The following is a 26,118-nucleotide window of genomic DNA, read 5'->3' on the forward strand; positions in this document are numbered from 1 at the left end:
TATTATTATCTGAGATTCGAAAAGCCTGCCTCTTTTCTGGGATGGATTTAGTTTGGCTCCATCATGGCTTCCCCTCCATCTCCAATGCCAGTTGTCTCTTTGGTCAACCCAAGAGGACAGGAGCAAAAACAAAAGCAGAAAACCTGACAGAAGCTACTTATCTTTCCTAACAATTCTGAAGCTGACATTTAAGATGGCCTGGGCAGTTCAGAGCAGCCCAATCGTGGTATAAAAAGGCAGAACTGGAGGGAGATTGTTCACAGAAAGAATAGTAATTTGTTGTTCAACCCAGCAAATTATACCCAGCAAAATGGGCGGGGTATAAATAATAAATTATGATGATGGTGATGGTGTTAAGATACATGTGGTTGTAGGGGGCGCTGTTGAGCTCTGTGAAAATATATGAGGTTTGCCACAAAGAGGCATTTTTTGAATTTCCAGGCAGATATTAAGATTCCACAGGGAGCTTTACCAAGAGAGGCCACGATCCCACGATTCTCCTCCATGATGTCCATATGCAGGGCTCTCTGGTCAGGATCCAGCAACGCCCACTCCTCGTCTGTGAAATGAACAGCAACATCTTCAAAGCACACTGGACTCTAAAAGAAAAAGGGAAATGTCCTCCTCTGAGACAGCATAAATATTATCTGCTACAGAAAACTCGGAAGAAATATCAACAATCTCAGATATGCAGATGACACAACCTTGATAGAAGAAAGTGAGGAGAAATTAAAGAACCTTTTAATGAGGGTGAAAGAGGAGAGCGCAAAATATGGTTTGAAGCTCAACATCAAAAAAAACAAGATCATGGCCACTAGTCCCATCACCTCCTGGCAAATAGAAGGGGAAGAAATGGAGGCAGTGAGAGATTTTACTTTCTTGGGCTCCTTGATCACTGCAGTCATGAAATTAAAAGACGCCTGCTTCTCGGGAGAAAAGCAATGACAAACCTAGACAGCATCTTAAAAAGCAGAGACATCACCTTGCCTACAAAGGTCCGTATAGTTAAAGCTATGGTTTTCTCAGTAGTGATGTATGGAAGTGAGAGTCCCATGGACTGCAAGAAGATCAAACCTCTCCATTCTGAAGGAAATCAGCCCTGAGTGCTCACTGGAAGGACAGATCCTGGAGCTGAGGCTCCAATACTTTGGCCACCTCATGAGAAGAGAAGACTCCCTGGAAAAGATCCTGATGTTGGAAAAGATTGAGGGCAGAAGGAGAAGGGGACGACAGAGGACGAGACGGTTGGACAGTGTTCTCGAAGCTACGAACATGAATTTGACCAAACTGCGGGAGGCAGTGGAAGACAGGAGTGTCTGGCATGCTCTGGTCCATGGGGTCATGAAGAGTTGGACACGACTAAATGACTAAACAGCAACAACAGAATACTTGGTTGTGTATGTTTCATTATTGAGTCAACTCCCAGGAAGGAAGAAATAAGGGAGAAAGAGGGTTAACTACCAGCCAAGAGGAGATTACATGGGAGTCGATGCCCCCACCCTTAGGAATGCAAACTGAAAACAAGAGTTCAGAGAGTTCAATCCTTGGAAGTTCAAACCTTGGAAGTTATTAAATTCCTGTCAAACTGCAGGCAAATTAACTGCATTACAGTTCTCTCAAGGGTGGGGGGAGACCGACTTCCTGTTTAAATCTCCTCCTGTGGCAATTCTTTTAATTGAAATTTTTTCTTAAATTTCTTTCTGTTACTCACGGTGTCCAATGTCTTCAAAACCTTTTTTTAAAAATAAAAAATATCCACCGCTCCTCCACTGCCGGCTTGGAGCTTCGCTCTGTGAGGGTAGCGGTATACTTGAAAATGGTGCCCGCGACTCTGACTCCGCTCTCTCTCGGGGCTCTTAAAAAGAGCTTTCCGGGGAGCAGAGGGGTCACTTTGGGGCGCAGCCAAGCTCTCACATCCCCAGAAAGTTCAATCTGGGGTACTTTTGGGGGGCCGTGTTGCTCTCGCGGCTCCCCCCCCCTCCCTCACAGTGCCAGGAACCTCGGAGCTTGAGGATTCCTCGCCGATCAGCGCTGGCGGTAGACCGGAAGTGGAATTTGTATTTGTTACAGGTAGGTAGCCAGGTTGGTCTGATGTAGTCAAAACAAAACAAATAAATAAAAATTCCTTCCATTAGCACCCCAGAGACCAACTAAGTTTGTCATAGGTATGAGCTTTCGTGTGCATGCACACTTCTTCAGATACTCATATCTTCTTCACATACCCTTCTGGCAGAAGGAGAGGGAGCCACCGGTGGCTCCTCGTTCTCCTGACTCACCTCTGCCTCTCGACCTCCCTCCTCCCACTTGCCTCCTTCCTCTTCTGTCTCTGATTCTGGACTGCATTCTGCCACACAGTCTCCCAGCTCACTAAGCCCTGTTACCTCTTCAGCTTCTGACACCTCCTCTTCCCAGGCTTCTCCCTCTTCTCCCTCTGACCACTCATCCTTGTCCCACCTCCACTCCTTGGGCTCTGAGCCATCTTCCCTTCCTGGTTTCCCGGCTACTTCCTCCCACCATTCCTCTGTGCAATCCATGACATTGCTCCAGCCCTCGGCCTCTGTCCCCACAAGGCTGCTCCTCCTGACCTGATCTGGTTCCACAGCCGCTGCTTCCCTTCTGCCCCCATGAATAGACGGATCAGGAGCTCTTGCCGGCATCATTCTGTCACCTGCAAGAGAAAAAAAGGTAAGCAGGATGCCAGGAGTGCCTGCTACTCTCACAGGTGAAACAGGGCACCTCTAACCACAGATGGGCCTTTGAGAAAGCCTGACCTGCTGAGAGCATTTTGATGTTTGTGCCCATTTCATATGTTAGTTGTGCAGAAATATATCTCCCCTCCTCTGGACCCTTGAACCCAACCGTCTGTTGGGTGATAACGCTAAGGCCGGTGCCTTCCCCAAAACGCAGCGTCACCCGGGATCCATCACTCCGGTCTCCCGTCACACTGATGTGGCCCATATCCAGGGACATGAGCACACGACTAGCAGAGTTCAAACAGAAGCTTAGCCTTGAGGAGTAACATCTAAGCCTAATTTATTGTGCCCAAAAGCAAATGTAACAAAACAAAGAAAAACATGGCTTCTCTCTCTGTCTTTCTTCCTTAGAGAGCGACCTGCAAAAGCAAAAGCAATACAGAGCGGAAAGCGTATCTCTCTTTCCGCTCACAAGACCCAATAATCAGTGCTGGAATGTAAATGTGACATGTAACAATCCCACACATCTAGGGTTGCCAGACTCAATAGAGGACAGTACTTCTGTGCCTTTAATTGTCCTGCTCTCTTTTGAGTCTGGAAACCTTAAAGAGAAACCAGCAGACCCTTCGCTTGGAAATTAAACAAAGGGTCTGCTGGTTTCTCTTTAAGGTTTCCAGACTCAAAAGAGAGCAGGCAATTAAAGGCACAGAAGTTCTGTCCTCTATTGAGTCTGGCAACCCTACACACATCTGCAGCACAGGAGGAATGGAATTCTCAATACTGTCTCCCCCCTAAAAAAAAAAAAAAGAATCCGCAGATTAGTTGGAAAACCAACAGAAAAACTCCTCCCTCCTTACCCAGCAGCCTCTCTCTGGTGTCCAACGGAGGCCTCTCTGCCTCAAAGGTATCCAAGTCCATTTCTGCAAAACGATCCTTTCCCTGAAAGAGCAACAAGGATTCAAAACAGAGAAGGAATGGCAAAAAATATTAGAAAGAGAATGACAAAGACAAAAACATTCCATGGATGCCTTCCCAGAAAAAGGAAGGGCCATCAGTGGAGCATTTTTGGATGTTCTCTGTCCTGTTTGGAGCCCCTTGGAAGAATCCAGAGGAAAGTCTCTCTCACCTGCTTTCTCTCTTCCTGCTTTCTCTCCTCTGCCTGACTCAGGAGGAAACCTTCGGCCAGGGCCACCGCCTGGGAACTGGTCTCCGCTCCGCATTCCCTCACCCAGCTCTCCATCTCCGGGGGAAGGACAGCCAGGAACTGCTCCAAGATCACCAGGTCCAGCATCTCAGCTTTCGTGTGCCTTTCTGGCTTCAGCCACCAATGGTCAAGGTGGTAGAGTCGTCTGCAAAGCTCTCGGGATGCTTCAACATCCGGGCAACAGAACTGTCTGAACTGCTGGCTCTGCACTTCTGAGTGGAGGGTGTCCTCCTCATCCAGGATCTTCTGTACAGAATTTTCCCAGAATCCCCCACTGCTCCCAGTTTGGATGGCATGGCCTCTTCCTACTTCAGGGCCAGTTGAGTCTTGCTCATTCATCTGGGCTCTCAGGAAGCCCCTTGAGAGATAGGAAGGAACCCTTTGTTCTGCCAAGTTCTGTCCGTCTTAATGAGAAGGTCTAGGAAATCCTACAAAGCAAATACATTGTTTTGTTACAGAATTTGTAGGTCAGTAGAAGAAAAAGAGGGACGCGGGTGGTGCTGTGGGTTAAACACTAGAGCCTAGGGCTTGCCAATCAGAAGGTCGGCGGTTTGAATCCCCGCGACAGGGTGAGCTCCCATTGCTTGGTCCCAGCTCCTGCCAACCTAGCAGTTTGAAAGCACGTCATAGTGCAAGTAGATAAATAGGTACCACTCCGGTGGGAAGGTAAACGGCGTTTCCGTGTGCTGCTCTGGTTTGCCAGAAGCGGCTTTGTCATGCTGGCCACATGACCTGGAAGCTGTACAGTGGCTCCCTTGGCCAATAATGCGAGATGAGCGTGCAACCCCAGAGTCGGTCACGACTGGACCTAATGGTCAGGGTTCCCTTTACCTTTACCTTTAGAAGATAAAGATTCCCTGAAGCAAGCATGGATGCGTCTTGCTAGGAACCAGGGCTGTGAGCTATCTTTCTGAAAAGAAAGAGGATGAGGAAGGGGGGAAGAAGTAAGTCTCTAGCCTTCTAGCAATGCAAAATGTGGAGGCAACTGAAATGATTTCTGTGAGGTGAACCAGCCTGGTTTCTTTTGCTTCCCAGTCAATGTATGAAGTCAGAACCAACTGACAAGGGAGTCATTTGTATCTTGTGAAAAAGGGATGCTTGGCTCTAGTGGGGGTCCTCACTTGGGGGTCCTCAGGAGTTGCTCTCCCCTCACCCCCACTCCCCTGCTTTTGTCTGCTTTTTTGCAGGCCCTCCTGGGGTGGGGTCCCTTTTTCTTTGCTCTGAGGGTCAAGTAGGTGGGGCCAAAGACATCTCTCTTGAAATTTAGGCGGTTAATTTATTATTATTATTATTACACACACAGTGAGCAGCAACAATCCCTTTGGGACAGAGAGGATGTGGTCCTGGGATGCCATGCTCTGGGTGCGAGGGGATTGCTGCAGTGGCCTCCGTGTGGAGCTGCCCTTGGAGACGGCTGGGAAACTGGTTTGCAATGCAGCAGCCAGACTATGGGCTGGGATCCCTCTCTTTATTCCTGGCCTTTCTCTCCCACCTTTCCTCCCTCCCTCCTCCTAGTGGGTATTTTAATGGGGGGGGGGCTAGTCCTCCTCGTCGTCCAGCTTTGGAAAACCATTTGCACATGACGCTGAGCGACGTCACACAGAGTTAAAGTCCCAGAGATTCCTTTGTTTGAAGAAGGGAGATTTTGTGGGAGTTTGGGATCCTCTGATCTCCAGGAAGGAGAACCTTGCAGACCTCGCCCCCCCTCCCTGGCAGGACCCTCTCCTCCCTGACTTGGGTTTGTCGGTGTGTCCCCCCCCAGGATCCCTCTCCTCCCTGCAGCCCTGGGACCCCCACCGTCTCCCTACTGCACCCTCTGGGGAGAGAGAGAGAGAGAGAGAGAGAGAGAGAGAGAGAGAGAGAGAGAGAGAGAGAGAGAGAGAGGAGACTCACCAGATCCCAGGAGGGAGGAGACAGCGATGCAGCCCTTGCAGGAGAGACACCAAAGCAACATTTTAACAAATCAGTTTAGGTTATTGAGACATTGGGAAGAAAAGAGGGACAGAGGAGGGTGGGATGGGGAGAAGGTGGGGGAAAATGATGGTGTGTAGCCTGGTGTAAATTAATTTGTATTCTGGGGGGGGGGGTTACCGCGGCGAGGGGGGACTGTCCCTGAGAATCGTAGACTGTCCCTGGGACACCAAAGCAGGAAAGGAGGACTGGGGAGGGAGGGAGGGGCCTTGGCTCTGGAGGACCTGCCCCCCCTTGCTTCCTGAGCTCTCTAGGAAGGCAGCTCGCTTCCCTTTAACCCTTGCCAAACCTACCGTAGTTCGCCCGTCTCTCCCCTCCTCGTTTTTCTTTCTTTCTGCGCATTGCACACTTCCAGAGACGCTTTTGGAGGGACGCCCCCTACTGAAATTTCCTTCTGGTTAGACGGATGCCAACAAATGATATTATGACACCCTCATGCAAAGCACTTCAGGATCAATTGTCGAAAGATACAGACAGGGGCTAATTGGGCAAAGCTTTGGAGTTCCCCGCCTATCAAATCTTTGCCTGCTGTGGTGAAAGAAAATCCTTCAAATGTATATACGGGTGGAATTTATCCCCTCTAGGATATGCACATAGAATGAAGGACACCAATTACTATTATGGACAATGAGGATCTTCCATGCGCAAGTGTTGCCCGTCAGACATCCCTCGATGCAGAGCATCTGGGCAAACAATCACAATTAATACCAAGGAGGTTCATAAATACAGAAGAGGAATCCTTTCAGGAACGTCCCCTGATTGCTACCTGCCTGCCTGTTCTCAGGCAAGGGGGATTAGGGGGCCAAAGGAAATATTTGGAGTCTTTAGGAGAGCTAAGATGGCCTTTGGATTGCTCTCCTGTACTATTTTAGACGTGTGGGTTACATACTTTTGTATGTGTGTTTACCTTGTGCAATTATCAACATTTATTCTATATTTGAGACCTGTAACAAACCTGATACACCAGACAAACCCTTCATGATAACTGGTCAACTCCCCAGACCAAAATCCCATGCCTCACCCAGGACAAAGCAGTAGCATTACAAAAAAAATATTGGAAAGACCACGAGACGATATTGTTGCATATCATCCCGGACCAATGAATACACCCCCCCCCACACACAAACCCCCTCCCTTAAACATGCTGTGCCAAAAAGAAATGGATGAATCTGTTTTTTTATTAAACTTTATTAAGATTAAAACATAAAATACATCCAAAATATGTCAACAAATTTTAACAAACCATAACAATCTTATAATACAATAATAACTTTAAAAATAAAAATTACTTATCCTTAAATTCAAATCGAATCGAATAACTAATACATCTCTCCATTTTGATACTTCCACTTATCTACACCTCGGTCATGATAATTTCCTTTCCTGCTGCTTCTTTCAATGCTCTGCATATTCCATGTTTTCAGTTTTGTTATTCTAGATTTCTTATTTTCAATTGCTTATTTTCAGTGGATGAATTCTGACACCTCCCCTGACAACTTCAGAAGACAGCGAGGCACCATGGGGGTAAAGTTCTTCAATGCCCGTGGCATCTCATCCCTGCCCTCCTGCTGCTCTCCTCCTCTTCCTGCACTTTCCCCCTTGGGAGCCTAGGGGGCGCTCTTCCTCAGCCCCAGCGCACTCAGCACCCGCTCACGGATCTCCTTGGTCTTGGCGCCATAAACAATGGGGTTGAGCATGGCTGGGACCATGAGATAGATGTTTGCCAGGAAGATGTGGACGTGGTGAGGGATGTTGTGTCCAAAGCGGTGGGTGAGGAAAGAAAAGAGGCCCGGTGTGTAGAGGATGATGATGACCCCCACGTGGGCCCCACAGGTCCCCAGGGCCTTGTGCCTGGCCTCCAGCGAGGGCAGCTGGAAAACAGCATGCAGGATCAGTCCATAGGAGACGAAGATGAAGCCAAGGTCAGCACCGACAATGGCAAGGGATAGTATCAACCCATAGAAGTTGTTGGGTGTGGTGTCCCCACAAGCGAGCTTCACTACTGCCATATGTTCACAGTAGGAATGGGATATAAGGTGGGAGCGGCAGAATGGCAGCCTCTTCACCAGGAAAGGGAAGGGCAAAACAACGATGAAGGCCCGGACCCCGATAACAGCACCCAACTTTGCCACAGTGTTTGTCGTCAGTAATGTTGTGTAGCTGAGTGGGGAGCAGATGGCCACGTAGCGGTCATAAGCCATGGCGGTGAGGGTCCCAGACTCCACCACACAGAGGGCATGGATCATGAACATCTGCGCCAGGCAGCCAGCAAAGGTGATCTCTTGGGAGCCAGCCCAGAAGATGCCCAGCATCTTGGGAACGATGCAGGTGGGCATGGCGATATCGGTCAAAGCCAGCATGGAGAGGAAGAGGTACATGGGCTTGTGGAGGCTGGGTTCAGTCTTGATGATCCAGAGCAGGGTGGCATTGCCCAAGACAGCCATGGCATAGATGAAGCAGAAGGGGATGGAGATCCAAACCTGGATGTTCTCCAGACCTGGGAGACCCAGGAGAAAGAAGGAGGAGGAGGAGGAGGAAGGGGCTTGGCTGCTAACGTTGCTAATGTCTGGCATGGCAGATACTAGTGAATTGTGTGTGCAGAGAGAGAGTAGAGTCACTTCGTTTGATTAAAGCTCCCCCATTACAGTGAGATAGTTCAGCAAAGACCAGACCCTGCGGCTTATCTATCAGAATTTCTCCCTTTGGTGACACAGATGCTCCTAACTTTACATGGATGTGTTCAGACTGCTCCTTGCAAAATTGTAAAAGGTTTGTGTGTGGCTTCCTCCTAGATTTTCCTGCAGTTGCATATACTGCCTTCCAGAGGCATTGCCCAGTGGGAGACCACCAAGCTCGGGGTCTTCCTTGCTGCTACGAATAGTCTCCGTTCTTCTAAGGTCGGTCCTCTCTATACGCTCCATCAAAAAGCAAGCAGGTAGAAAATGAATTTGATGCTTCTCAATGAGGAGGCTTGAGAGAGGTGGGCTTTTTCTGCTTGCTTTAAATTGTGGAATCAGACAATTCAGGGGTGCTCTTGAGATTCTCCTAGGATCCCTCCACCAATTACTCACCAAAAAGCCCCCTTTTTGGAAAATTTGCTTTTGTTTACTACCCCCATACTTCGGCTCTTCTGAGCTGGTCTTTGAGGGTGATAATTTTTTAAAAAATATCTCTTTTTTTTACTTAAATTATATCTTTGAAAGGGAAGAAAAAAGTTCAAGAAGAGAAAAACTAGTGCCAGAACAACATCCTCAGGAGTCCAATTCTGGAGTAAAGCACCTGCACAAAAAGAAAGGAGAGCGTGAGGAGGGAGCCAGGCCATGTCACAAGTGCAGATGAATTCAGGATTGGAGTCAGGAAGCATAAGCGAGACCTCAAAGACGACGTTGCCACATGGAGTGACTCTCTTCTGGGTCCCAGTCAACTGTTCCAGCACAAGGCACCCATCTCCCTCCCCCAGAGGCACCCAGCATTAAAAACACAAGGTGAGCCCTGTAGCTTGAAAGTTCCAGCATCCTGCTTTCACAGTGACCAGCCAGATGTTCCAATGGGAAGCCTAAAAGCAGAGCAGCTATAAGCAGCTATCCTATACTCAGTGAGACCTTTGCTCCGTCCAGCCTTCACTGACTCATGTTATCAACCAGTCTATGTTCAAGACCCTCAGCCCAGCCCTGGCCCACCAATGGCCACTCAGTGCAGACCATTCTACCATCCTCCAACGGAGAAAGTGCAGCTGGATCTTTCCATGGTTTTGTTAGCAACACGCTTGCATTCCCTTTTTGACTGCAGAGCAGATACCATCCTTTTTTAGCAGCACATGCAGTAGGTGGTTAATCAGAAATGGTACACAGACACACACCTGTTACTTTAGATCAGTTCTTAATGTCTGTATCAGCTGGTGAGGTTCATGGAGCTCTCCAGGGTCCTGGAAGTCCTTGGTCCAGAAACAGCTTGGATTCATAGCTCACGGGTGCCCATTCCAGGCACACCTGCAAAGTGGGGATCCAGCGCCTTAATTTTATAGGCTTTGGAACAGCTAGGTCAAGATAATGGCCAGGGATTTTTAGTGACTTCAGAGTCCCTCAGGTGCTGTGTCTGTGGGAGATGGAGCACAGGTGAGAAATCCCTTGGTGATTCTGGATGGGTAAGGTTCTATGAAGGGGTTCTATGAAGGCCACTTGGCTATTGCCTAGAGATGGTTGCTAGGGAGGGAGCGGGCCAGGCCAGCTTCACGCAGCTGGGATGGAATGTGTTCTGTCCAGGGAGATTCTTGCTGAAAATCACCAAGGCTGTATACACACCACACACACACACACACACACACACACACACACACACACACACTAAAAAGAGAGAGAATCTTGTGAGCTGTAGTTTGATAAAAGTGTTGGGAATGGTAGCTCATTTCGGGGGGGGGGAGCTGCTTTGAAGGTGCTTTTGATGTGTGCTATGTTCAGAACCCTAGTTTTTGAATAGTTAAATGTTAAATGATGACTTCAAATGGTGATTAGACATTTTCATGGAGGAGAGAGCTACTGAGGGCTTCTAGACAGGTTTATTTTCTTCAGCTTGAAATTGCAGGTGTTTGGGGCACACGGACTTTAGTGGGGAGCACATGCAGTATATATTTGCAGTGCTCTTTTTCTTTAAAAAAATGTTTAGGGGTAAATGGCCTCGGTCCAGTATACCTGAAGGAGCGTCTCCACCTCCATCGTTTTGCCCGGACACTGAGGTCCAGCACCGAGGGCCTTCTGGCGGTTCCCTCGTTGCATAGCTGCCAAGTTATCCCTTTTTTTAAGGGATTTTCCCTTATGCTGAATAGGCTTCCTCGCGAGAAAAGGGAAAACTTGGCAGCTATGCCTCGTTGTGAGAAGCCAGGTTGCAGGGAACTAGGCAGAGGGCCTTCTCGGTGGTGGTGCCTGCCCTGTGGAATGCCCTCCCAACAGATGTCAAAGAGGAAAACAACTACCAGACTTTTAGAAGACATCTGAAGGCAGCCCTGTTCAGGGAGGCTTTTAATGTTTAATAGATTACTGTGTTTTATTTTTCTGTTGGAAGCCGCTCAGAGTGGCTGGGGAAACCCAGCCAGATGGGCGGGGTATAAATAATATATTATTATTATTATTATTATTATTATTATTATTATTATTATTACTCTCATTTTCCTACTCAGAATGCAATATTGCCCCTTAATGAGGCCAAGCTTAGATTCACAAAATGTTTAGGGCAGCGGTTTGATGAAGTGAAGGGCCGTGGGGGCCAACCATAGGGCCGACCAAAGTTGTTGAGCTTCTTTTAGGATTGAAGTTGTTGAGCTTCTTTTAGGTTTTTTTTTAAAGGATTTTACCCCAGGAAATAAACTGCCACAGGGGCCAGCTTAAACTGACCAGTGGGCCAGGTTAGACCCCCGAAACAGACTTTGGACATGCCTGGTTTAGGGGTATGCATACCAGTACTCCTGCATTCCCCCCCCCCTGAAAAAGCACTGTATATTAAAGCATCTATTAAAGAAAACACACAGAGAAAAATTATACTTGACTCTGAAGTACTCACAGGTTCTAAGGTTTGACTCAGATGAGATTGCAGAAACATCTCCTATTTCGTGTCTCTTTGACCTTAGAAACAAAAAGACCATAGTGGTTGTAGGAGGGAGGGGAATAAGAATTCAGAGCAATCTTGTGAACTTTGAACAGGAACAACTGACATTCCCCCTTGTAGGGAGATGGCTTCCCAGTTGCAGGAAACTTGTTCCCTTGCTTAAGCCTCTAGGACAAAACTGGGCCTCCGAGAAAAATTGTGGTGCTGGTGCTAGAATCTTCGGACCTAGAAGCCTCCTGATTGGCTAACTAGAGTCTCACTGGATGTTATGCTGTTTAGGACAAATTTATCTGCACCCAGAAATGCAATTTCATTGCAGGGGGTTGGACTAGATCAGTGTTTCCCAACCTTGTGCCGCCAGATGTTTTGGGACTACAACTCCCATCATCCCTAGCTAGCAAGACCAGTGGTCAGGAATGATGGGAATTGTAGTCCGAAAACAGCTGGAGGCACAAGGTTGGGAAACACTGGACTAGATGACCTTCCAACTCTGCAATTCTATGAACTGGACCACACTTTCACCACAACTCTGGGTGTCATTATTAACTGTAGCAATAACTCTGAGAGTTGCTCAAATTTAGTTATATTGGATATGTCAATGGATTTCATAACCAGAATAATTTTGCTGCAAGAAATTGTGCTAGAGTTTAAAAAGAATTTCTTTAAAGTTCAGTATAACGATATTGGGAAGGCAATGTTAGCAATTATACAAGACTAAACACTGTGTTTATTTTTTTTTTAACAAGAAAGGGCTACAGTAGCAATCATTAATAAGGGAGCAATCCTGGCCCTTAATTACAGACTTCCTTTGGCACAGGTCAATGCTTTAAGTTTAAAGCATTGAGTGGGTGGTTTGGGCTCTTCTTTTTCTTTTTCGGACTGGTGCTTTCCCTGGGGAAACTCACGTTTTACTGCTGAATCTGAGCAAAATGTTGTTGTTTAGTCGTTTAGTTGTGTCCGACTCTTTGTGACCCCATGGACCAGAGCACGCCAGGCACTCCTGTCTTGCACTGCCTCCCGCAGTTTGGTCAAACTCATGTTCGTAGCTTCGAGAACACTGTCCAACCATCTTGTCTTCTGACGTCCCCTTCTCCTAGTGCCCTCAATCTTTCCCAACATCAGGGTCTTTTCCAGGGTGTCTTCTCTTCTCATGAGGTGGCCAAAGTATTGGAGCCTCAGCTTCAGGATCTGTCCTTCCAGGGAGCACTCAGGGCTGATTTCCTTAAGAATGGATAGGTCTGATCTTCTTGCAGTCCATGGGACTCTCAAGAGTCTCCTCCAGCACCACAATTCTGAGCAAAATACAATCTGCGAAAAATCCAGTTGCCGTTTGCTCCGATTCGGTGGTAAAAACAAGGGTTTTCGGGGTAGAGTATCAAAAGAAAAGAAGAGACACACTTGGGCACAGAGCTTTAAAGCCCAGGCAAAGGCCATTGATCACCCCCACCCAAGTTTGTAACCGTGAAGAACAGAACCACCACCTCGGAATGGCTTCCCAAGCCAGGTTGCCCTTCAAAAACTTTTTCGGTGGAAGAGGAGGAGAGCTCTGTCCCGTATCTGTTTGGTCTTCACCCCATAGATAATAGGGTTCATCATGGGTGGGAAGAGGAGGTAGAAGTTGGCCAGCAGGATGTGTATGTAGGGAGCAACACGATGACCAAATCTATGGATGACCGAGGAGAGGACCACAGGAGTGTAGAAAACCAATATGGCACACAGGTGTGAGATGCAAGTGCTGAAGGCTTTGAGCTGCTCTTCCTTTGAAGCCAGACTGAGGACAGTTCGTAGGATCTTGGTGTAAGAAATACCAATGAAGGTCAAATCAAGTATTACCACAAAGAGAGCAACTACGATTCCATAGATGTTATTGAACCAAGTGTGGGCACATGCCAACCTCACCAGCGCCATGTGCTCACAGTAGCAGTGGGCGATGACGTGGGAGCGGCAATAGGGCAATCTCCTAAGCAGGAAGGGCAATGGGAGCATCAGGGCCACAGCCCGCACCAAAGCCACCAGCCCAATTTTGGCTACCAAGGAATTGGTGAGGATGGTGGTGTACCTCAGAGGGTGGCAGATGGCCACATAGCGGTCAAAGGCCATGGCCAAGAGCACAGCAGACTCCACGATGGAAAAGGTGTGGAGGAGAAACATCTGGACAAGGCAGGCGGTGAGACTTATCTCCCTGGCCCTGAACCAGAAGATGCTCAGTGTCTTGGGCATGGTAGTGAGGGACAAGCTCAGGTCAATGGAGGCCAGCATGGAGAGGAAGAAGAACATGGGTTTGTGGAGGCTCTCGTCAGCCTTGATCACGTACAGCAGGGTGCTGTTGCCCAGCAGGGAGGTGGCGAAGACAGAGCAGAAAAGTATGGAGATCCAGCCGTGGGAGCTTTCCAGTCCAGGAATACCGGACAGGAAGAACACCGAGGGGTCAGAGAAGGTGCGGTTGGGAGCCGTGTTCATGTTGATATCTGCATCAAATAGTCTTTTTCCTTTCACGGGCAAGGTATACCAGATGGGACCATAAGCTCTTTCTGGGCTATGGCTCTGCGATGCTACAACTGGGGAGTTCCTTATGACATCAGAAACACAAATTCTGTTGGCAAAAGAAGGAAGATAAGAACACTAGCCACTGCTTTGATAGATCAGGCAAGGGTCCAACTAGTCAAGCACTCTGCATCCCCCCCTCCCGCTGTTTGATGCTTCCATCCGGAATTCAGAGACATAGTACCTCAATCGGTTCCTTTCACGACCAACAAACAGACTCATCCTTCTTGCATTTGTCCATATGAATACAGGAAGTTGTCCCCAGTATGCTGATTGACAGGCTATGGGACCACCTGGTTCAGTATTGTCTACAAGGGTTTCCCCCAGCCTTACCTGTATCTGCCACTGGAGACCAAACCTTGGACCTTCCACAGACAAAGGAAGTGTTGCGTGACTATGCTGTGGCCATTCATTCGCCTTCCCAGTGGGCCACAACTCAGGTTTACAAAAATGGCTATAGACGAGCAACTCCCCTCAGCATAAGGGGGGAGTAAAAGGAAGGTGATTGATAAGAGGTGATGCTGTCGCACACTGTTGTTCAACCCCATGACAAAGCATGCCTTGGACAGGGTCGGTGCTAGGGTTTTTTGCGCCCTAGACGAGATCACCTTCTCCCCCCCCCCCATTTCCCAGAGTTGTTGGCCTTTTTTAGAAAAAAAAAATAAAAGTGGAATAAAAAATAAAAAATAGAGAAAATAGAGAAAATAGAAAATAGAAAAAATAAAAAATAAAAAAGTAGAAAAGAAAAAGAACAGCTGAGAGGCACGGCAAGGTGGCCCCAGGATCGTGCTCCCCACACACCTCCGGAGCTTTGCGCGAGGAGCGCAATCCTGGGGACGCCTCCACTGTGCCTGTCAGCTGTTGAGCGGCTTCAGGCCACTCTCCAGAGGCACGTGCACCTCAGGATAGTGGCCTGAAGCCGCTCAACAGGTGACAGGCGCAGTGGAGGCGGCCCCAGGCAGCCGGGGGGGGGCAGCGGGCAGGCTGGCCAGCGCCCCCTCCATTCTGGCGCCCTAGGCAGCTGCCTAGTTCGCCTTAATGGACGCGCCGGCCCTGGCCTTGGAAGTGTCCTAGGGGCTGGGAGGTGTCACATCCCAGCACGGAGCTCAGCCTATGGGGTCAGAGAGCCCAACAGCTCATGGGCAGAGATCCAGCCTCTATAGTTGCTCTGGCAGGTCCCAGCACAATGTGACCTTATTACTATTACTATTATAATTTCTATTTTTATTGATGTCTGTTGGGTAGAATGGCTCTTACCATCAGAAGGTTCTTCCTAATCCTTCGTCAGAATCTCATTCCTTGTCATCTGAATCCGCTGGTTCAGGCCCTATTCTCTGAAGCAGGAGAAAACCAGCTTTCTCCATCTTCCATGTGACAGCCTTTCAAATATTGGGAGATGGTAACCCTCAAGTCTCCTCTCTTTCAGGCTAAACATAGCTGACTCCTTCAACCATTCCTCATAAGGCTTGGTTTTCAGACCCAGGAATACCTGGGCCACCCTCCTCTGCACATAGTCCTTCTCTGTGGCTACTATTATCACCACCAACCTGCCCCATAAACTCACCTCTTTCCATATAGTCCAGTACTGCTGCCAAAGTGGGAAAGGTTCCATTGAAAACTGTAGTTTCATAGAATAATAGAACTGTAGAGTTTGAAGGGACCCCAAGGATTCATCTATTCCAAAAACTGCAATGCAGGAATCACACTAATTTGAAACTAGAACTCAAACCAATGGCTCAAGGACAGTAGGATTTGAACCAATGGCTACACGTTACAGGAAAGGAGATTCCGACTAAACAGCAGGAAGAACTTTCTGACAGTAAGAGCTGTTAGACAGTGGATGAGTGGCCATCTGTCATGGAAGGTTTAGCTGAAATTCCAGGACTAACTGACCCCTGGGATTCCTTCCAACTCTACAATTCCATGATTCTATGACAGCTTTACTCCATGAACTTTCAGTCTCAGATCATGCACCTTAGTTTCCCACCCCTCCCCCCAGCTGTTCTCCAGATTTCCTTTTGCTTCCTAGGCTGGAAAGCCAGTATCTCACGTGAAGCCCAGAAACAAGGCATGAAGGCAGTAGACTTTCCCTCTTCACTGTCCCTAGGATCATAGCTGCCAAGTTATCCCTTTTTTACAGGGATTTTCCCTTATGCTGAATAGGCTTCCTCGCGAGAAAAGCAAAAACTTGGCAGCTATGCCTAGGATCCCATAGGAGTGGTCGCCGAGACCACATAACACCAGTCTTGAAAGACCTTCATTGGCTCCCAGTACGTTTCCGAGCACAATTCAAAGTGCTGGTGCTGACCTTGAAAGCCCTAACTGGCCTTGGTCCAGTAGACCTGAAGGAGCATCTCCACCCCCATTGTTCAGCCAAGGTCCAGCTCCGAGGGCCTTCTGGCAGTTCCCTCCCTGTGAAAAGGGAGGTTACAGGGAACCAGGCTGAGGGCCTTCTCGGTGGTGGCACCTCCCCTGTGCAAGGCCAGATGTCAAAGAAATACTATCTGACTTTTAGAAGGCATCTGAAGGCAGCCCTGTTTAGGGAAGCTTTAAGTATTTTATGAATTATTGTACTTTAATATTTTGCTGGAAACCACCCAGAGTGGCTGGGGAAACCAGGCGGGGTATTATTATTATTATTATTATTATTATTATTATTATTATTATTATTATATTATCATTTTGAGAATGTTTGCATAACTGCTACAGGTCCCCATATTGGTTATCCTCTTGTCCACATATTTGTGCTTTGAAGCCCCACAGCCCCACAGCCCAGCCCTGCCCAGCCCCAATGTGCAAACAATTCCCCCCTCCTCTGGCAGAAAAAGTACAGACGGACCTTTCCACTATTTTGCTAGCAACACCCTCTTCGGCTGCAGAGCAAATACCAGACTTTTTGCCATCCACCCTGTGAGTCATTAATCAGAAACGGTTCACCTACACAGACCTGCCACCATGTATCAGCTTTTAACATCTTTTCTGCTGCTGAGGAGCTTGGGGGTTCTCCAAAGTTGTTGCAATCCTGGGCCTAGAAATGGCTTGGATTCGGAGCTCAAATGGGCACAGGAACACCTGCGAGGTTTGGCGGATTCAGTGCCTTGATTTTATAGACTTTTGAATGGCTAGGTCGAGATAATGGCCAGGGATTTTTAGTGACCTCAGAGTCCCTCAGGTGCTGCACCTGTGGGAGATGGAGCACAGGTGAGAAATCCCTTGGTGATTCTGGATGGCTAAGCTCACTTGGCTACTGCCTAGAAACCTCTGCCTGGGAGCAACCCAGACAAGCTCTACCTGCGTGAGGTGGAATGTGTTTTCCGTCAATCGAGAATCTAGCAGTCCGTCACAGAAAACATTTTAAACACACACACACGGATAAAAAGAGTCCTGGGAGCTATCGTTTGTTAAAGGCGCTGGGAATGGCAGCCCATTTGGGGGGGGGGCAGCTGCTTTAAATGTGCTTTGAATGTAAATCACTATTAGTAGCAGTATTTTATTTTTATGCTGGTCATGGCTGTTTGCATTACAAGAAACCAAACTGAACTTTAAATGTCTTGCGTGTTTGGAACCTTAATTTAGCAACAGACAAGGGGAAAGACCAAAGGAGAAGCATCATGTGTGGCGCCTCGCGTCCACTTCCCCCCCCCAAAAAAAACCCTCGTGACAATGCCACATTCCCAGAGCGTCCAGCATTCACCCCCCCTTTTCTGCATTTACAAGTTTTCGTAGCAGCTTAGAGATCTCCTTAGCTAAAGGTAAACAAGAAAGCACCTCATTGAAAACCACCGAAGTCTCAGAAATGGTGGTTTAACGGGCACAAGGCATTTGCGTCTTGCAGTAGTGGTTGGCGGTGCCCATTGGGACGGGGGGGGGCTGGAGACAGGGAGACCCGCCGTGGGTGGAGCCAGGGCAGATGACATGCGGGGCCACCCCCTGGACCGGTGACTTGAAAGTTGAAGTTAAGAAGAATGAGTGGCAGGGCTACACCCCTCGCCTGTGGAAGAAGAAAGAAGAGGATGGGATGGAGCAGAACTGAGCCAGGATGACTGCAAACCGATTCAGGTCAACCACCAAGAGGGAGGGAGGGAGGGAGCTGCCATGGGAGGGTGTGTGGAGTCACTTTCCTTAGACACCCTCAAGAAAGGTTTGGGCAGGCATGTCATGTCTACACTTAAGGACATCAGAAAAGTCCAGCGAGATCAGAAGCACAGGGAACTGTCTTATAATGAGTCTGGCCCATGGTTCATCTAGCTCAGTAAAGTAAAGATAAAGGGACCCCTGACCATCAGGTCTAGTCATGTCCGACTCTGGGGTTGCGGCGCTCATCTCGCTCTATAGGCCGAGGGAGCCAGCGTTTGTCCGCAGACAGCTTCCGGGTCATGTGGCCAGCATGACAAAGCTGCTTCAGTACTATCTAATAAACAGACTGTCAGCAGTTCCTCAGGACTTCACAAAGAAGTTTTTCCCAGTCCTGCCATGAGAGGAAGGTAGTGGGTTGTTGAAGCAGGGACATTCTGTCTGCTAAGCAGATCCTCTCTTGATCCAGCATCTTATTCCCCAAAGCACCAACTCAGATTGCCCTGGAAAGCGCACAAGAAGAACACAAATGCCACAGCCTTCTGCTGCAGTCTGTCTCCAGGAGCTTTGCGCTCAGAGGCACTGGAAGGCAGGGACCCCATTCTGGCCCCATACCTGAGGTCGACTGCAGGGGTCCCATGCAAAGCAATGGAATCCCAAAGGGAGGAAAGGGGGGGGGGTTGGTGAAGATGAAGAGAGTAGTTTATGTTTGTGGTATGCATGTAGTATAGTTTGGTGTAGTGGTTCAAGCGCCAGGAAGGGACCAGGGTTCAAATCGCCACTTGGCTACATGAAACTCACTGGGTGTGACCTGCATCTTCCCCTCAGCCAACCCAAATTTGCTCCAGAGTATTGGGGGGAATCGCCAGAACAGGTTTAGGGGCATGTGATGGGGAGCAAGTGGGGAAAGTGCTTTTGCACTAGCAGAAATCCTTGCACTGGTGGGGCATGTTACTCAGCGCTGGTTTGGACACAACTCTGTGTCTTAGGAAGGACTTCCTGTCGGTAAGAGCTGGACTACCTTGGAAGGACTTGCCTTCATTGGAGGTCTTCAAACAAAGGGTTGGTGGTCATCTGATAGGTTTTTTTTTAGCTTTGATTCTTGCATTGCAGGGGGTTGGACTAGATGACCACCAGGTCCCTTCCAACCCATAGTTCTAGGATTCTAGGAATACTTATAGGTTAAAAACAGATCACAAACTATCGAATAACAAGCAAAACAGTGCATAAACAACAAATCCCAAACCACTCTTGGCTACATGCCATGATATCATTTTTGTCGTAGTTCTTTATGATGATTTATTTGGTTGTTTAGTTCTGAATATTTTTACTCTATCCTTCTACTAGAGGAAACTCAGAGCTGTTGTTATTACGGTATTATTATTATTATTATTAATACAGAATTAGACAGTGCTTTTTTTTCTGAGGGAACGCAGGGGTACATATACCCCTAAACATTTTGTGAATCTAAGTTTGGCCTCGTTGGGGGGCAGTATTTCAATATGAGCAGGAAAATGGGAGTACCCCCAAACATTTTTTTAAAGAAAAAAGCACAGAGAATAAGTGCAACATAACATAAGTAACAACAAATTCCAACGACACAGAAACAACCCAGCAGAACAATGGAAAACTTCGCTGTGTGAAAGTGGCCTCATTGAAACTAAACTGCCTCTACTTTGCATTCAGAAGTTGGTAAAGATGGAGGCAGGTGGACCCTGTGGAGAGGCTGTTTGTCCACGGTCTGGCATTTCTGACACTGTCTCTCCCCGCTTTCCTTCTCTCTGAGGCTTGCAATCTTCCGTCTCCACTTTCTCCTTCCTCTGTCTCCTCTGTCTCCACCCTGAGGTCCCCCTCCTGCTTCTTCTTCATGACTCTCCTCTGCTAACTCACCCTCCCTCCCTCCCACCTCCCTACTCTCCTTCCTGTTCCTTGCCTTCGTATCCACTGGCTCAGTATTCTGTGGCATCACAGGAGCAGGCATTGTGCTCATATCTTAAGAGGTACCTCAAGATAAAACGGAGACATTGATTTGAAGTGCACTCACATCACACACGCCTTTTACCTGCACAAATTCCTTTACGAGAGCTTGGCTGCGGCAGCCAGAGCCAGCCTTCCAGGTGATGGTTGTAGTGGAGGAGGAGGAGAGAAAAAGGCCGGAGGGAGCCAGGAGGCAGATAGAGGGAGAAGGAACCCTGGCGCCCTAGGCTACAAAATGAGTGGGGAAATGGAGGGCGATGGAGGAAGAAGAAACCCCAGACGTGGAAGGGAGGAGAGAGGCTGACAGAGAGATGCAGACGGAAGAAAAAAGCTGGAAGGTTCTGCTTGCCTCTCTCGCTGTCTGCTTTCCCCCTCTTTTCCACAGCCAAGGAAACCAGGTTTCTTCTTCCTGGCACTTCCTCTGTTTCTTCTTCCTCTGGCAGTGGAGAAAAAGGTTCCTGCCCTTCCATCAGGCAGCTTTTAGCTACGCATGATTTAGTGTATCCGTGGTGCCTCTGGATGGAAACTCTCACATGAGCTATGATCACACATTACTGAGAAACAGACAGAGGCTGACCCTGCTCAACGGAGAGAGACGGGAAAAGCACATGCTTCACAATTGCAAAAGCAGACTTAAACTATGGCTATCAAGCCCACATTTATATGAAGACAAAGGGAATCTGCAGGTAACCCAAAAGGGGGCCTTAGGATCTGTCGGAAGCGAAATCACTGCCAGAGACATGGAGGTGGGTGTCTGTAAAGTCAGCCCTGGATAAGGTGGTAGTCAGGACCAGAGCAATGTTCAAGTAAAAGGGGGGTTGGGAGGCAAAGTAGAATGAACTTCAGTGTTTATGGCTCAGGGCAGCAAGTCATGACTGGAGAAGAGTGGGGCATTATATCAGGGACCGTGTGGCCTCAGTCTCTGCATATCTTCAGTACTCTCAATGCCCTGTCCCGTATCTCTTTGGTCCTGGCTCCATAGATAATGGGGTTGAGCACTGGAGGCACCAAGAGGTAGACGTTGCCCATTGTGACATGAACCAGAACAGGGAGGTCTCTCCCAAACCTGTGCACCACGGAGAGTCCAATCAGGGGCACGTAGAAGGACAAGACAACACACACATGGGCCACACAGGTCCCAGAAGCCCGGAGGCGCTCCTCCTTTGATCTCAGCTGCAGGACAGTCTTAATGATCATCACGTAGGAGACAAAGATGAGCAGGGAATCGAGACCCATCACCAGGAGAATGGCAGCCAAGCCATATACAATGTTGGGCAGCTTGTCATTACAAGCCAGGTGCATGACGTCTTGGTGAACACAATAGGAATGTGTGAGGACAGTGGAGCCGCAGAGGTGCAGGCGGATGATCAGCAATGGAAAAGGGAGGAAGAAGACGACTCCTCTCACCAGGGCCACCAAGCCCACTTTCACCGTCACTGCATTGGTGTGGATGGCAGCATGCTGCAGGGGGTGGCAGATGGCCAAATAGCGATCCACAGCCATGGCCAAGAGGATGGTGGACTCAATGCCTGATAGCGCGTGGATGAAGAACATCTGGAGAAGGCAACTCCCATAGCTGATCTCATTGGCATCAAACCAAAAGAAGGCGAGGAGTTTGGGCATGGTGCAGGTGGAGAGGGCCAGGTCCACGGCTGCCAGCATGCAGAGGAAGAAGTACATGGGCGTGTGGAGGGCTGGCTCCGCCTTCACAACAAGCACCACCGTGCAGTTGCCCACCACGGCCACAAGGTACATGGCGCAGAGGGGGAAGGCCAGCCAGAATTGGGCACCTTCCAGGCCAGGTAGGCCCATCAAGATGAATGAGAAGGAGTCGCCATGGGTTCTGTTGGTGGCTGACAATGACATGTCCGGTGTGATGCCCTTGTGTTGTTCTACACAGCTGAAAGGGAAGGAGATGATAGATTCACAGTGCCAAACTGGGTTTGATTCCACGGAACCAAAATGTTCTCTCCATAAGAGCAAGGCACAAGGCAGCATCTGTTTCTCACTCATTTCCTCTCTCTCTCACTCACTCTCTTTCTCTCCCCACCCCCCACTCTTGCCTTCTTTACTGATCACATACTACTGCATGATTAACCAGCAGGACTCATTGTCCGGGCCTGGTGTGTTGGGCACTAGGACAAGAGGGTTTAGGGAACCATTTGTGCTCTTTGGTGGATACATCCCATAACTCCAGGAGCAGCATCCTGTTCTCAAGGTGGCCAACCAGATGCCTGTGGGAAAGCAGGGGGCAGAACATGAGCACAAGAGCAGCCTTCTCCTGCAACTGGTATTATATAAATTATATTTAAGACAAATTAAATGCCCATCTTCAGACTAAGCAGGAGAGGGTTCCAGGTCTCAGGGGAATGTTAGTCCATCAGAAACAAAGGTTCTGCCCTAATCCCAAGAAAAACTCCCCACTCCATACCTTTGAGGGACCGCTCTCCAGCAGCAGTCGCTGTGTGGACCCTGCCTGCGCAACCTCACACAGCCAACACAACTGAGAGGAGGAAAGACATTTATAGAAAGCAAAGCCGCCAGGGGCCAATTTGTTAGCTCTGAGGAACCACCTGAATGATGTGCCACAATGTGATATATCTAGACATTTCTTTTATGCTAAGGCTGTTCTGCATTCAGACTCATAGAACTGTAGTGTTGGAAGGGAACTCAAAGAGGCATCCCAAAAATCTCAGCTAAAGCATTCAAGACAGATGGCCATCCAACCTCTGCTTCAAAACCTCCAAGGAAGGAGAGTCCACCACCTTCTGGGGGAGTCCGTGATGGGATTTCACCATTGGGAGGTCCAGCCGGCAGCTCCCTCTTCGTCTCAGTCCCGGTGATTCCCATGGAACACGAACACGACTCAGGGTCTCAGCAACCTGAGCACGCAATCAGCAGAGATGCCCACGCAGTTTCAGCGGAGATGATAAGGCAGCAGCAGAGAGGCATTTTAAAGTGGTTTATTTACAGCTATATTACAGCATGAAGAGAGAGCGAACGATGCTTTCTCTCTTCCATCAGATCAAACAGTTCAGAACAGAACTCAGAACAGAACTGAAAGTAAGAGTCCATAAAAGGATATACCTAGACATGTGACATATATCAGCAGCAACATGCCTAAGTCTTAAGGTGGAACTGAATCTCCTGACATCACTCCCCCATTCTGTGAAACCTTAAGCTCAGCAGTTCCAAACTGTAGCTTTTGCATATAACTGTGCAACTGTTCTTTATTTACAACCTTGGACAACATATCAGCCGGAATTTCATTACCTGGCATGTATGATATTTGGACCAGTCCTTTCTTTATGCATTCCCTTGCACGATGTAATTTTATCTGCAAATATTTGGTCCTCTGCTTGCAACTCTCGGATGCTAGCAAAGCTAAACAGGACTGATTGTCTTGATATACCTGAATAGGACAAGACACATTAACTCCAATATCCTTGAACAGTTGCAACAACCATTCACAATCCATTAAGGAGAGTGAGAGAGCGTTGAGCTCTGCTTCACAGGAACTCTGACAAACGGTTGTCTGTTTCCTGCACATCCAATCAAAAAGACAATGGTTGTATACATAACAAACACCTGAAGTGCTTTTGCTATCTGTGACATCACTACCAAAACTTGCATCTGCGAAGATTTCCAGACCTCCAGTCTTTTGACTTGTGAAACGCAATCTGTAGTGCATGGTTCCTTTTAAGTACCTACAAATGCGTTTCAAAGCACGCCAATCCTGAACAGTAGGATTGTTGGCACGTCTGCTCAGCAAATTACAGCTAACAGCAATGTCAGGTCTTGAAACTCTTGCGATGAAGTTTAACTTACCTAACACACATCTATACAGTGTAGTGTCGGTAAATGGTTCTGCATCATCATCAACTTTATAACCTGGTACCATAGGTGTGTCAACAGGATTTGCGTCAATTAAATTCAATTTGTTCAGCACATCAGTAATCTTTTGAGTTTGGTGTACCAGAAAAGTACCTTCTTTGTTTCTCTCAACCTGTAGAGAAAGATAATTGGAAACCTCACCTAGGTCTTTCATATTGAAGTGTTCCTTCAACTGAGCAAGTGTACTCTGGTACAACTCTTTGTTCTTCCAGAAGAACAACAAATCATCAACAAAACAAATACAATATAGTTTTTGCTCCCCCTCTTGTTTGACAAATACACACGGATCAGCGATACCTTGCTTAAATCCTAAGGAAAGCAATGTTTCTGTAAGTTTGGTGTTCCAACACCTGGCACTCTGTTTGAGCCCATACAGTGATTTCCTTAGTTTGCATACCATTCCCTTTGGTACATCCACACCAGCAGGGGGCAGTAAAAATATATCTTCCTGCAAAACCCCGTATAAAAAAGCTGTATCAATATCATGATGGGAGACCTGAAACTTTTGTTCAGATGCAAATTTAAGCATGAGTCTCACCGTCTCGTATTTCACGGTAGGAGCAAAGACTTGGTGAAAGTCCTCCCCCGGTACCTGCGAAAATCCTCTGGCGACCAACCTTGCTTTGTGTCTCATAATCTTTCTATTCTGGTTAGTCTTGGCTTTAAACACCCACTTGCTGTCAACAAGCCTCATTCCCGGGACAACTGGAACTAGCTCCCAGGTTTGATTTCTATCTAAGGAGTCAATTTCAGCCTTCATGGCTTCCAGCCATGGCTGAGCCTGCTTAGGGTTCAATTCCTGAACCTCTTGGAAACTAGCAGGTTCAAAGATTTTTTCAGAGGTACCAAGAACAGCAACAGCTGTCTTTGCATATTCATCAGCATATCTCTTGGGCGGTTTCCCCTTTGTGGCCCTCTCGGACCTTCGAACAGTCCGTTCTTCATCTTTACTTAACTCCTCCTTTTTAGGAGAAAAGCGACCAATGGTGAACAGAGGTTCTTCTAGTTCAGTGTCAGACGCATCTGATGGTCTGATTGAGGCTTTTGCACTTAAATAATCTGCAGTGTCACTATCAGATGCTGATAGTGCACCTGCGCCTCTTACTGAATCAGAATCAGAACCAGAATCCTGCTCATCATCATCCTCAGCTTGTGCTTCTTCTTCTTCATCATCAACAGGATGAATCTGAAAAATCCCCACATTTTCCCCCCATTTGGGATTGCACTGGACACTCTTGGTGATTCTTACAGTTTGAGTGTTTTTCATTAACACTCTGTACGCTCCATTTTCGTATCCCAAGAATATACCAGGTTCACCTCGTGTCCCCAGCTTACCACTTTGTGGGGTGTTTACCCACATGTCAGATCCAAAGATCCTCATGTGTTTGATGTAAGGCTGTTTGTCAAACATCTTTTCATAAGGGGTACACTCAATCGCTGAATGCCACCTGCGATTAAGAGTGTATACAAAATTAATAGTGCTTCGGCCCAATACTGTTCTGGCAAATTGGCATCATGCAGCAAGGTTTTAAGTCCCTGCTGTAAGGTTTGTCCTGCCCTTTCACACAGACCATTTTCCCAAGGACTTCTGGGGCATGCCAGATCGTGTTGAATTCCCTTCTCAGACAGAAAAGCTTCAAATTCATGAGAAGTGAACTCCCCTCCATTATCACTGAATAGGCACTTTATCTTTTGGCCCCTGGCATTTTCAAGCCATGCACAGAAACCCTTGAACTTTAAAAAGGCATCTGATTTCTGTTTTAGCACAAACACGTGAACATATCTGGTGTAGGAGTCTATTAGGATCATAAAATACCTAGATCCACTCACAGATGGTGAAAGTGGACCTACCAGGTCTGCATGGACCACCTGATAAGGCTGGGTTGCCTTCCTCCCAGACACTTTCCCTTTGGGTGCAACTTTCACCTTATGTTGTGCACAGGAAACACACTTCATATGATACTTGCAGGGTTTAAGCTTCAGGCCCTGCACAACCTTGGGCATCTTGGACACTGCTTGCCAGCCTAAGTGTCCAAAAATGCGATGGTATTCGTGAATACAACCTGCATGAAGAGGCCTATTAGTTGTGTTAGCAACATAAGCAACATTTTCATCAGGTTCACCCTCAGACACTTTTACATCATCAAAAGTCATCAAAAACAG

At 47.8% G+C, this 26,118-nt stretch overlaps 4 protein-coding genes and 1 pseudogene across 4 annotated transcripts in view; 1 reads left to right on the forward strand and 4 right to left on the reverse strand.

The window, feature by feature from the left end:
• Positions 1–5,948, reverse strand: part of LOC118085028 (zinc finger protein 420-like) — a 78,643-nt gene extending 72,695 nt beyond the window's left edge. The window contains exons 1-5 of the mRNA XM_060274077.1: positions 5,791–5,948; positions 3,820–4,325; positions 3,551–3,632; positions 2,586–2,668; positions 473–599 (exon numbers count right to left, since the gene is read on the reverse strand). Coding sequence (XP_060130060.1) covers positions 473–599; positions 2,586–2,668; positions 3,551–3,632; positions 3,820–4,236 — 709 coding nt within the window. The 5' untranslated portion in view covers positions 4,237–4,325; positions 5,791–5,948. The remainder of the gene's footprint in view (positions 1–472; positions 600–2,585; positions 2,669–3,550; positions 3,633–3,819; positions 4,326–5,790) is intronic.
• Positions 1–26,118, forward strand: part of LOC132592083 (zinc finger protein 850-like) — a 236,806-nt pseudogene that overhangs the window by 111,397 nt on the left and 99,291 nt on the right.
• On the reverse strand, positions 7,476–8,441 carry LOC132591965 (olfactory receptor 52P1-like). Its single transcript, XM_060273302.1, has one exon. The coding sequence runs from the start codon at positions 8,439–8,441 to the stop codon at positions 7,476–7,478; it is 966 nt and encodes a 321-aa protein (XP_060129285.1).
• LOC118085590 (olfactory receptor 52K1-like) lies at positions 12,979–13,926 on the reverse strand. Its single transcript, XM_035116421.2, has one exon. It carries the CDS (start codon positions 13,924–13,926, stop codon positions 12,979–12,981), a length of 948 nt encoding a protein of 315 aa, XP_034972312.2.
• Positions 20,977–21,915, reverse strand: LOC118085030 (olfactory receptor 51E2-like). Its single transcript, XM_035115287.2, has one exon. The coding sequence runs from the start codon at positions 21,871–21,873 to the stop codon at positions 20,977–20,979; it is 897 nt and encodes a 298-aa protein (XP_034971178.2). The 5' UTR covers positions 21,874–21,915.

The sequence above is a fragment of the Zootoca vivipara genome, chromosome 4 (genome assembly GCF_963506605.1).
Source record: "Zootoca vivipara chromosome 4, rZooViv1.1, whole genome shotgun sequence".
Classification (NCBI taxonomy): domain Eukaryota; kingdom Metazoa; phylum Chordata; class Lepidosauria; order Squamata; family Lacertidae; genus Zootoca; species Zootoca vivipara.

What these genes read in the sequence shown, in the direction of transcription:
- LOC132591965 (XM_060273302.1), bottom strand. Translation starts at nt 8,441, where the DNA reads ATGCCAGACATTAGCAACGTTAGCAGCCAAGCCCCTTCCTCCTCCTCC.
- LOC118085590 (XM_035116421.2), bottom strand. Translation starts at nt 13,926, where the DNA reads ATGAACACGGCTCCCAACCGCACCTTCTCTGACCCCTCGGTGTTCTTC.
- LOC118085030 (XM_035115287.2), bottom strand. Translation starts at nt 21,873, where the DNA reads ATGGGCCTACCTGGCCTGGAAGGTGCCCAATTCTGGCTGGCCTTCCCC.